Source organism: Colobus angolensis, unplaced genomic scaffold (genome assembly GCF_000951035.1).
Source record: "Colobus angolensis palliatus isolate OR3802 unplaced genomic scaffold, Cang.pa_1.0 Scaffold30, whole genome shotgun sequence".
Classification (NCBI taxonomy): Eukaryota; Metazoa; Chordata; class Mammalia; order Primates; family Cercopithecidae; genus Colobus; species Colobus angolensis.
The window spans coordinates 5,602,099-5,614,850 of record NW_012116266.1 but is presented as its reverse complement, the minus strand read 5'-3'; the positions used below and the strand labels follow the sequence as shown (position 1 = coordinate 5,614,850).

At 42.3% G+C, this 12,752-nt stretch overlaps 1 protein-coding gene across 1 annotated transcript in view; it reads left to right on the top strand.

The window, feature by feature from the left end:
* Positions 1 to 12,752, top strand: part of LOC105517458 (cytochrome P450 20A1) — a 67,254-nt gene that overhangs the window by 6,064 nt on the left and 48,438 nt on the right. The window contains exons 2-4 of the mRNA XM_011949998.1: positions 606 to 655; positions 1,515 to 1,681; positions 6,640 to 6,782. Of these exons, the coding sequence (XP_011805388.1) occupies positions 606 to 655; positions 1,515 to 1,681; positions 6,640 to 6,782 (360 nt within the window). The remainder of the gene's footprint in view (positions 1 to 605; positions 656 to 1,514; positions 1,682 to 6,639; positions 6,783 to 12,752) is intronic.

Genomic DNA, 12,752 nt, shown 5'->3' with positions numbered 1-12,752 from the left:
TTAGCCAGGATGGTCTTGATCTCCTGACTTCGTGATCTGCCCTCTTCAGCTTCCCAAAGTGCTGAAATTACAGGCCTGAGCCACCGCGCCCAGCCGAAATCATTCTTAAAAAAAAAAAATTCATTTTAAGTTCAGGGGTACAAGGGCAGGTTTGTTACATAGGTAGACTTGTATCATGGGGGTTTGTTGTATAGATTATTTCATCACCCAGATAATTATTAAGCCTGGTACCCATTAGCTGTTTTTCCTGATCCTCTCACCTTCTAAAAGGCCCCAGCATGTATTGTTCCCCTCTATGTGTCCATGTGTTCTCATCATTTAGCTCCCACTTGTAAGTGAGAACATGTAGTATTTGGTTTTCTGTACCTGTATTAGTTTGCTAAAGAAAATGGCCTCCATCTCCATCTATATCCCTGCAAAGGACATGGAAATCATTCTTTTCCATGCAAAGAATCCCTTTTTTTGTATTTTAATATGGAAATGATTTCTTAGATTCAACTTAATTGGAAAGCCATTATTTAAGGTCCTGCAGATGTCTTGGTGAAACACATCTTACTTATGGGTTATATGATAATTCATTATTATAAACTTTTTTTTTTTTTAAGGCTTCCAGACAAGCTGCAGGAATTCCGGGGATTACTCCAACTGAAGAAAAGTGAGTAATTATTTTTTGGAATTCAGTAGAGTTAATTCTTCATTATTGATACCAAGACTAAACCATATTTTTAGCCAATCATGGTAGCTCTTGCCATCTACTGAGAAGGTTGAGGTGGAAGATCGCTTGAGGCCAGGAGTTTAATGCTGCAGTGAGCTATGATTGTGCCACTGCACTCTAGCCTAGGTGACAGAGCCAGACTATGTTTCTAAAAAATAAATAAATAAATAAAAAGAAAACTAAGGTTATTTTGTGGTAGGACTAGGCAGACAGATGGAATAGAGTAGGTGGTTCAGAAGACAAACCAAAATGATAAACCATATTTTTAGATTACTCATCTTATTCAATTCAGTTCCTTTGATTGCCCTACATTTACCTTGGCATGTAACTTAAACTTTGTTAACAGAAAGGAGAGTCGTGTAAATCAAAACATTTCATTGCTTTCACTTCCCCTTGCCAGAGAAAGCTGAAAAGAAGATTAAGATAGAAGGAAAGAAGGAAAGGGTTGCCATAGCTGATCTGATGATTTTCACCAGCTGATGATGTCCGTTGTCATCTCAGAATTAGGGGCTGGGAAAGTGGGATAGTTTTCAGTATCTAAGTCAGATGTTCCTATGGAGCTTTCTTATTTGGTTTGAAGTGTTAAGAATTCTTAAAATATCAGACAAATCCATATCTAAATATAACTATAGAAATATAGCAAGAAGGCAAATATAATTGAGTTTTGGATTTTGGACTAATTTGAATTTCATGAACCTTTGTTCTCATTTATTGACATAGTTAATTCAGAGTCAACTGTTGTTTTTCTGATTTTTCCAAGTTAAATTGATGATTTTGTCAAATGTTACTCTTTTGCCAGAGATGGTAATCTTCCAGATATTGTGAATAGTGGAAGTTTGCACGAGTTCCTGGTTAATTTGCATGAGAGATATGGGCCTGTGGTCTCCTTCTGGTTTGGCAGGCGCCTTGTGGTTAGTTTGGGCACTGTTGATGTACTGAAGCAGCATATCAATCCCAATAAGACATGTAAGTTTAATTTTCTTTCTAATTACCTGATCCTTACCTTTTAAGAATGAATGTTTAGCCCACGCACAGTGGCTTATGCCTGTAATCCCAACACTTTGGGAGGCCGAGGCGGGTGGATCACTTGAGGCCAGGAGTTCGAGACCAGCCTGGCCAACATGGTGAAACCCCTTCTCTACTAAAAATACAAACACTAATCGGGTGTGGTGGTACACGCCTGTAATCTCAGCTACTTGGGAGGCTGAGGCATAAGAATCTCTTGAACCTGGGAGGCGGAGGCTGCAGTGAGCCAAGATTGTGCCACTGTACTCCAGCCTGGGTGACAGAGTGAGACTGTGTCTCAAAAAAAAATAAAAAAAGAATGAATGTCTATAAATAAAGAACTGTATATATACATTGTTCTTGGATAGGAATAGCCAACATTTATTGAATGCTTTGTACTATGTGCTAGTCACTGTGCTGAAGTCCTATTAACTCATTTAAGATAGTTTTTTAAGTAATTGTATTTTTCCTTAATTTATAAGCATATATGATAAAATCTCAGTGTCAATTCCAACAGGATTTTTTTGGGACCCTGAAAAAATAGTTCCAAGGTGTATCTGGAAGAATAAATGTACATAAGCAGCCAGGAAACAATCCTAAAAAGAGTGTTAATGGGCTGGGCATGGTGGCTCATGCCTGTAGTCTCAGCACTTTGGGAGGCCGAGGCAGGTGGATCATGAGGTCAGGAGATTGAGACTATCCTGGCCAATATGGTAAAACCCTGTCTCTACTAAAAATACAAAATTAGTCAAGCATGGTGGTGTGTGCCTGTAGTCCCAGCTACTCGTGAGGCTGAGACAAGATAATTGCTTGAACCCGGGAGGTGGAGGTTGCAGTGAGCTGAGATTGTGCCACTGCACTCCAGCCTGGGCAACAGAGTAAGACTCTATCTTCCAAAAAAAAGAATATCGATGAGGGAAATACTTGTACCATCAGTTAGTATAGAGTATTATAAAGCTAGATTAATTTGAAGAACCTTGTACTGGCCAGGCGCAGTGGCTCATACCTGTAATCCCAATGCTTTAGGAGGCCAAGATGGGATGATCACTTGAGCCCAGGAGTTCAAGACTAGTCTGGGCAACATAGTGAGACCCCATCTCTACAAAAAATACAAAAATTAGCCAGATGTGATACATCTGTCTGTAGACCTGCTACTTGGAAGGCTGAGGTGGGAGGACTGCTTGAGTTCAAGAGATTGAGGCTTCAGTGAGCCAAGGTTGCGCCACTTTACTTCAGCCAGGCAGCCAGGGGACAGGGCAAGAACCTGTCTCTTAAAAAAAAGGAATCTCCTGGCCGGGCGTGATGGCTCCTGCCTGTAGTCCCAGCACTTTGGGAGGCCAAGGCAGGCAGATCACCTGAGGTCAGGATTTCGAGACCAGCCTAGCCAACATGGTGAAACCCTGTCTCTACTAAAAATACAAAAATTAGCCAGGCCTGGTAATGTGCGCCTGTAATCCCAGCTACTTGGGAGACTGAAGCAGGATAATCTCTTGAACCCGGGAGGCAGAGGTTGCAGTGAGCTGAGATCACACCACTGCACTCTAGCCTGGGTGACAGAGAGAGACTCCATCTCAAAAAAAAGACTCTCATGCTGTAGTCAGGCTAGGCAAACAGATGTAAAAGAGTGGAGAGTTCAGAAGACAAACCAAATATATATGATAAAGATAGTATTTTATGACAAAAGGGAAAAGTAATAAATGGTTTGGGGAATATGGGTTAGCTATTTGTAAAAAATAAATCTCAATCCCTGCCTTATTCTATTCCTCGCCCCCCGCCCTTTGCCCAGGCTAGAGGGCAGCAGTGCTATCATAGCTCACTGTATAACCTACAACTCCTGGGCTCAAGCAATCCTCCCACCTCAGCCTCCTGAGTAGGTGGGACTATAGGCATACAACACCATGCCTGACTAATTTATTTACTTTTTAGTGGAGATGAGGTCTCGCTACATTGCCCAGGCTGGCCTCCAACTCCTAAACTCAAGTGATTCTCCCACCTCTGCCCTCCAAAATGCTGGGATTTTAGGTGTGAGCCACTTCACCTGGCCTCTGCCTTATTTCTTATATCAAAATAAATTCTAGATGATTAAAATACCAGATTATAAAGGTAATACAAGAAAACATGGTTAAATATTAAATTTTTTCTCTTTGGTTGGAGATAATGTAGATAAACCTCTTCTTACAATGGTACAAGATCTAGGAGCTGTAAGACATAAGTTAGATAAATCTGTCCACATAAAAGTGAAAAATTTTTAGTACAATAACAAATACCTTGAATGGATGCGGTAGCACATACCTGTAGTCCCAGCTACTCAGGAAACTGAGGTGGGAAGATCGCTTGAACCCAAGAGTTGAAGACCAGTCTGGGAGACACATTGAGACTGTCTCTAACTTAAAAAACAAAGTCAAAATCACCTTGAGAAAGGAAGAAAGAGAGATAGTAAAATGTTGGCCACACATTGCTACACCTGATGTGTAGTAGTTGATTACCATATTTTTGTTAAATAAAAAGGCACCATGACAAAGTTTAAAAGAGAAATGGAAAAGTAATTTACCACCAATATGTTAAATATATATAGTACTTGAAAACTAATAAGAAAAAATAGGCCAGGCGTGGTAGCTTACGCCTGTAATCCCAGCACTTTGGGAGACTAAGGTGGGCAGATGATCTGAGGTCAGGAGTTTGAGACCAGCCTGGCCAACATGGTGAAACCCCATCTCTACCAAAAATACAAAAATTAGCTGAGCATGGTGGCAGATACCTGTAATCCCAGCTACTCGAGAGGCTGAGGCAGGAAAATCGCTTGAACCTGTGAGGTGGAGGTTGCAGTGAGCCAAGATCGTGCCATTGCTCTCCAACCTGGATGACAGATGGAGACTCCGTCTCAAAAAAGAAAATGCCCTTTTACAAAAATGGGGAAAAACAAGGTTATTAAGAAAGGAGTAAACATATTTAAAGATTTCAGCCTCACTAATATTCAGTTGGGTACAAATAAAAATGAGAAATTGGCCGGGCGCAGTGGCTCAAGCCTATAATCCCAGCACTTTGGGAGGCCGAGGCGGGTGGATCATGAGGTCGGGAGATCGAGACAACGGTGAAACCCCGTCTCTGCTGAAAATACAAAAAAATTAGCCGAGCGTGTTGGCGGGCGCCTGTAGTCCCAGCTACTGGGGAGGCTGAGGCAGGAGAATGGTGTGAACCTGGGAGGTGGAGCTTGCAGCGAGCGGAGATCGCGCCACTGCGCTCCAGCCTGGGCGACAGAGTGAGACTCCGTCTCAAAAAAAAAAAATTTTACTTATCTCCCTAGAAGAGATGAAGAATACTGGCAGAATGCATTGTCGATGAGGGAATGGGGAGTCACGTGGTGTACATGTGCTATACAGCTCTCTGAAGAAAAAGTTGACAGTAACCATTGACCTAACAATAATACCTTAAGAAGTTGATACATAAATTGATAATCACAGATATGAGAAAATATTTATATTGTTTATAAAAAAAATTTGAAGCAACCTAAATATCAATGGCTGAATAAATGAATACTTTCAGGCCTGAATATGATGATGTAGACTGGTTTTGTCAGATACTTATATAGCAATTATAATATCTCAGCACTATTCCAAGCCCTTTACAAATATTAACTCATTTAATTCTTCAGAACAACTTCATGAAGAAGGTATTACGGTTATCCCTTTTTTGCAGAAGAGAAACCTGAGGCACAGAGAGGTTAAGTTACTTGCCTAAGGTCACAGCTAATTAGTGATGGAGCTAGGACTTGAAGTCAGGCAGTCTGGTTCAAGATTGTGCTTTTGTAGAACAAGGATCTCTGAGGAAGAAAAAAAAAGATTGTGCTTTTAATTACTAGGCTTTATACAATAAGAAAAGATGGCTCTGTTGGGGAATATAATGAGGAAAACCAGAATGGTCTCTGCTCCTATGGAGTTTCTAGGCTAATGTTGGAGAGTGAGGGAAGTATGTAAACATCCAAATTACCACACTAATGAACTGAGAGAAGTGCTCTGAAAGAGGGGAATGTAGTTCTTTGTGAAATCTGACAGATTTTTCTGTCTCTCTCTCTGTTAAGAAATGTTAACAGCTGTGAAAAATGTCTAAAATATTAACAGTATCTCTGATGCATTTTGCTGTCTTTTCTGTATTGTTTGAATTGTTTTTACAGTGACAGTGTATCTTTGTATGTGTGTGAAAACAAGTCATTAAAGAAACAAGAATTGGAGAAAATAAATTTTTAAATTCAGCTAAATAATTTTACTGTAATACTTGATAACCACAAACCACAAACTTAGTAGCCATTTTGCTTTAAAATCAGGGCAATGTGCTTTTTAAAAAAAAATTTGAAGACATTATAATTATGTAGGTAGAAAATTTATGTCAGTATTAATGACTTAACAGTGGAATTCCCAGTCAGGATATTGTGTTCTTGCCAATTTTCACCGACTCTTAAATTGTTCGTATTTTAAAAATAGTCTGCCAGGCACAGCAGCTCATTCCTGTAATCCCAGCACTTTGGGAGGCTGAGGCAGGCGGATTACTTGAGGTCGGAAGTTTGAGACCAGCCTGACTAACGTGTTGAAACCCCATCTCTACTAAAAGTACAAAATTAGCCAGGAGTGTTGGCACACACCTATAATCCTAGCTACTTGGGAGCCTGAGGCAGGAGAATTGCTTGAACCTGGGAGGCAGAGGTTGCAGTGAGCTGAGATCATGACATTGCACTCCAGCCTAGGCAAGAAGAGTGAAATTATGTCTAAAAAAAATAATAATAAAAAATAAAAATAAGGGAATTATAAAAAACAGTTGCCATGCTTTCAGCTATAATTCTTTACCTCCCTGATATCTTGTTCTCTTACAGGGTATCTTTTTGAGCGGTTGTTTTGATACAGAAATATTTAATTTGTCTGTTTCAGCGGACCCTTTTGAAACCATGCTGAAGTCATTATTAAGGTATCAATCTGGTGGTGGCAATGTGAGTGAAAACCAAATGAGGAAAAAATTGTGTGAAAATGGTGTGACTAATTCTCTGAAGAGTAATTTTGCCTTCCTCCTAAAGGTAAGGTGATAAGTAATTTGGTCTAGTGTTCTACCACATAAATAATAGTATTTTTTTTTTTTTGAGTATTGATATGTACTGTCTTTGCTACTCTTTTCTTTCCTGTCTCTCTAAGCTAATTTTATTCTCCTGAAATTAAAAACAACAATAACAAAACACACAACACACAAAACAAAAATCTTAACATCCAGACTCACTGTATAAGTTGGAAATGATGAGAGTAGAGAGCACCTGAAGTTTTCTGTATGTGTATATACGTATATATACACACGCGTATACACGTATATATACACACGCATGTACACATACATATACACACGTGTGTATACACGTATATATACACACGCACATATACACGTATATACACACACGTGTATATGTATACACCCGTGTGTATACACAAAATATATACACACGTGTATATGTATGTATGTTGTTGTTGTTGAGACGGAGTCTTGCTTTGTCACCCAGGCTGGAGTGCAGTGGTGTGATCTTGGCTCACTGCAACCTCCGCCTCCCAGGTTCAAGCAATTCTCGTGCCTCAACTTCCCTAGTAGCTGGGATTACAGGTGTACACCACCATGCTTGGCTAATTTTTGTGTTTTTAGTAGAGGCAGGGTTTCACCATGTTGGCCAGGTTGGTCTTGAACTCCTGACTTCAAGTGATCTACCCACCTCTGCCTCCCAAAGTGCTCCATGATAGGAGTTTTCAGATGCTGCTTGGTGTAATGTAATGGGGAGCCGAGCAAGAAGACACGAGGCAGATGAGAACTGAGGTAGCCTTTATTGGGCTTGTGGGCGAGGTTCACCAGTCCACTAGGAGGAGGGCTGAGGAAGTCGCGCTCAGGGCGGGTATCTGGGGGGCCTTTTATAGGGAGAGGTAGGTGGGGTTTGTAGGTTTCGGTTTTCCTGAGTTAGGTTTCGATTTCTGAGGAATGACGTGTCCAGGAGCTTGCGCAGAGCAGGGGTTTTTTGGCGGGCGCAGGCTTTTTCGCGGGCTGAGAGTCTTAGCAGGAAGTGAAGGGTGGGAAGTCCTAACAAAGGGCCTGCCATGCTAGGTGATACCACCATGTTGGGTCTAGATTCCTGCCTAACACTTGGCTTTGGAGAGTTCCTTATTCCCACTACAACTCTGAGCTGTAGGGCAGCTCCTATTAGCCGTATGCAGATCACCACTAGTCTTAGTCGGCCCCACACTTTCTTGGAGCGCCCAGTCCACAGTAAGAGATCTGTGACTCCCCACTTGGCAGCTAATGAGCCTAATTAGGCTCCTCCATTCACACACTTTCACACACTTCCCCACTCCTAGTTCCTGTGTTCGTAGTTGGGGTGGTGAGAGTGGCCACCCAGTTTCCCAGTTGGGGTGGCGAGCCACTCTTGTCACCTCCAGTTTCCTAGTTGGGGTGGTGAGCCACTCTCGCCACTTCCAGTTTCCTTTTCGTAAGTAACTTAGCGAGCCACTCTCGAGTCCTGTGTTGGTTCAGGTGTGAGCCACTCTTGTCGCCCCGAGCCCCTCTGGGTCAGACTATTCGGCACACCCCAGGAGGTGATCAGGCTCCTCTTTTGTCCCCATGGGTCCTGCCTTGGGCCCCAAAGCCTTACTGTGGTTCCTGAAGCATGCTGTTTCTGAAATCGTCCTGTAGCCCCTCTTTAGGTTCTGCTGTGCTGCTGAGTAGGGGTGCCAGGTCAGGGGAGAGCTGATCTCCCCTATGGGCTGAAGTTCTCCCGGCAGCACCTGGGGTCACAGGTCTCCCCTGGCCCAGGGCTCCAGAGGCAAAGGAGACAGTAAACCTGCCATCTCGGGTCCCTTCGTGGTCACCAAAAATGTTGCAGGGAACTGAGGACCAGAGAGACTGATATGGAGAACAGGAGGATTGTTTATTTTAAGGTACGCACCGGCTCAGTAAGATTCGCATCCAAAAAACTGAACATTGAACAAGACAGAGTGAGGTTTTTATAAGCGGACTTACAGAAGCAAAACAAAAGCAGTTAATCATACAGTGACAGGTCACGTAATCTATAGCATAACATAACTTGTGGCCTTGCATAGCTGCATTGAAAGAAAAACAGCTGCATTGAAAGAAAAACAAGAACTGGCTAAATACAGACATTTGTAATACACAATCATGCTTAAGAAGCCAGGGAAAGGAGTAACAGTAAAAAAAAAATGGTCTCTTTCTCTTTTTTTTCTTCCTTTAACCTTGCTCCGAATGGGGGTGGTGGTGTCTGGAGCCTTTTCTTTTGGCCTTGGCTTTCCAGACAGTGTTATCTCATAACTGTCCTTGAAGTGAGCTTGCTGGGCAGAGAAAAACTTGTGCTTTTCTTTTCTTTTCCTTTCTTTTCTTTTGCCTTTCCATTTCCCTTTCCCTTTCCTTTTCCTTTCCTTTCCCTTCCCTTCCCTTCCTGTCCCGCCCTCCACTCCACTCCCTTCCTTTCCTTTTCCTTTTCTTTTTCCTTTTCTTTCTTTTCAGGCAGAGTCTCACTCTGATGTCCAGGCTGGAATGTAGTGGCGTGATCTCGGCTCACTGCAACCTCCGCCTCCTGGGTTCAAGCAGTTATCTGCCTCAGCCTCCCGAGTAGCTGGGAATACAGGCACCCGCCTCCATGCCTAGCTCATTTTTTGTATTGTTAGTGGAGACGAGGTTTCATCATCTTGGCCGGGCTGGTCTTGAACTCCTGACCTTGTGATCCACCGCCTCAGCCTCCCAAAGTGCTGGGATTACAGGCATGAGCCACCGCACCTGGTGTTGTTCTTATCTTTTTAACCCTTGCCTTGCCTGTTACTTTTTTTAGAGTGAATGAATGCATATTTATTTTTAAATTTCTGCCTCAACTTGAGGTCAGGAGTTCGAGGCTGGCCTGGCCAGTATGGTGAAACCCTTTCTTTACTAAAAATACAAAAATTACCTGTGTGTGGTGGCACATGCCTGTAGTCCTAGCTACTCGGGAGGCTGAGGCAGGAGCATCACTTGAACCCAGGAGGCGGAGGTTGTAGTGAGCCAAGATCATGCCACTCACTGCACTCCAGTCTGGGCGACAGAGCTAGACTCGTCTCAAAACAAAACAAAACAAAACAAAAACTTCCTATCATTCCAGTGTTTTGTGTGCACAGTAGAATTTTAATGTAATCAGATTATACGCATGGATAATCTTTGTGTTTTTTATTTACTATTGTATTGTAAGCATTTTTATAACTATTCTTTGAAAATATCACATTTGATCTGGGTGTAGTGGCTCACACCTGTAATCTTAGCACTTTGAGAGGCTGAGGCAGGTGGATTGTTTGAGGGCAGGAGTTCAAGACCAGCCTGGCCAACATGGTGAAAGCCCATCTCTACTAAAAATACAAAAAAATTAGCCAGGCATGGTGGCATGCATCTGTAGTCCCAGTTACTTAGGATGTTGAGGCATGAGAATCACTTGAACCTGGGAGGCAGAGGTTGCAGTGAGCCAAGATTGCGCCACTGCACTCCAGCCTGGGTAACAGAGTGAGACTCCATCTCAAAAAAAAAAAAAGAAAGAAAGAAAAGAAAATCACATTTGAAAAGAATCTCTAATGTCAGTTTTACCTTCTAAATGCCTTTCAAATTGATCTGCTTCTCTCCCATCAGCATTGCCGTCACCCTGGTTTAGATATACATAATCTTACCTGGATTGCTTATTTCTCTTTCCCCTTTCCTCCCCATCTGTTTTCGATGCTTTGCAGTTGACAGGTACCTCTTGGCAGTCCGATGAAACCCTTGACTCCTGCTGAGAATAACATAGCTAAAGGAAACCAATATAGTTACAAAATATTAATACTTTTTATAAAAGCTTACGATATTATATTTGCCTCTTTGTTAATGTGTTAAATAGCAAGATTTATAGCAAGATCTAATAATCCTTCCAGAAACTTCCATGATTTTAAAGTAGTGATGCAAGGGCCAAAATTATTATTATGAGATTTTTCCAGCATTTATAATGGGAACATATTTTGAGATTTGTATTGGTTTAAAAAGTCAGAGCCTATACTCACAATTGAAGGAAATACTAAGTTTTATTCAGAGGTTAATTAAAAAGAAAGATTGTTTTTTCCCCTGATCCGAGTTCATAGACTGCACTGGATTCCATGAACAGACCCTTTGGTATCTGTGGACTCTAGTTTGAAAACCCCTTTGTTCTTGGGACAAACTCCAAATTTTTAATGTAGTCTCCAGGACTTTTAATGATTTAGCCTGGCTACTTTTCTAGCCTGGTTTCCCACATTCTCATTTGGCTTATAGTCTAGCCACACTTGTTTTCTTTTAAGTTTTCAGATGTACCCTGTTCCCTCCTATCTCAGGGCCTGTCTATGCTATTCACTTTGCCTGGAATGCACCTCCAGTCGTCCACACGCCTAGCTAATGTGTGTTCATTTTTCAACTCCTAGTTTAAATGTCACTTCCCCAGGGATGCTGTCTCTGATCATTCCACATTGCTAGATAGGTCTCCTTTTATTTATTTTGTTTTAATTTTTTAAGACAGAGTCTTGCTATGTGGCCTAGGCTGGAGTGCAATGACCTGATCATAGCTCACTGTAACCTCAAATTCCTGGGCCCATGGGATCCTCCCACCTCAGCCTCCTGAGTAGCTGGGACTACTGGCATGTGCCACCATGACTGCCTAGTTGTTTTTAAAATTTTTTTGTAAAGATGTGTGTCTCATTATGTTTCCTAGGCTGGTATTGAACTCGTGGCCTCAAGTGTTCCTCCCACTTTAGTCTCCCAAAGTGCTGGGTTTTCAAGCATGAGCTACTGTACCCGGCCAGGTTCCCCTTTTAGATGCTATCATAACACCCTGTGCCTTTCGTTTACAACACTTTTCCCAGTTTATAATTGTTTTATTTATTTATTTATTTTTATTTTTATTTTCTTTTCGAGATAGAGTCTCGCTCTTTCTGCCAGGCTGGAGTGCAGTGATGCAATCTTGGCAGACTGTAACCTCTTGTCTTCTGGGTTCAAGAGATTTTCCTTCCTCAGCCTCCCGAGTAGCTGGGATTACAGGTGCATGCCACCACGTCCGGTAATTTTTGTGTTTTAATAGAGACAGAGTTTCACCATGTTAGCCAGTTTGGTCTCAAACTCCTAGCCTCAGGTGATCTGCCCACCTTGGCCTCCCAAAGTGCTAGGATTACAGGCGTGAGCCACCGCACCCACCCGTAATTCTATTTTTGTAATCCTTTGAGTGTCTGTCTCCCTCACTTAAGTGTGTGCTCCATGAAGGTAGGGACTGTTCTATTTTGATTACTGCTGTATAACTTGGCTCTTGTTATACAGCGGGCCCTCAGTTAATATTTATTACATCAGCGAATGAATACTGATAACTTAACATTCCTAAATTCTTTGACTCCTCTGTTACTTCCATAGGTCTGTTCTTTCTTTTTTCTCCTCTGAAACATTTTTCCCAGCCTTGCCTGGCTAACTTCTACTCCAGCCTCCAGTTTAGTTAAGTATGCTTCCCTCCATGTACCATCTCTAAACTTCCATAATAACTGGATATATTTACATAAAATTAAGATGATTTTTTTTCTTTTTTTTTCTTTTTAAAATTTTTCACATAGAGATGGGGTCTCACCATGTCGCCCAGGCTGGTCTCAAACTCCTGGGCTCAAGCAGTCCACCCACCTCAGCCTCCCATGACCAGACCCTGTCTCTACAAAAAAAAAAAAAATTAGCTGGGCACGGTGGCATATGCCTGTGGTCCCAGCTAATCAAGAGTCTGAGGCAGGGGGGCGGAGCAAGATGGCCGAATAGGAACAGCTCCAGTCTCCAACTCCCAGCACGAGCGACACAGAAGACCAGTGATTTCTGCATTTTCAACTAAGGTACTGGGGTCATCTCACTAGGGAGTGCCAGACAATCGGTGCTGGTCAGCTGCTGCAGCCTGACCAGCGAGAGCTGAAGCAGGGCGAGGCATCGCCTCACCTGGGAAGCACAAGGGGGAAGGGAATCC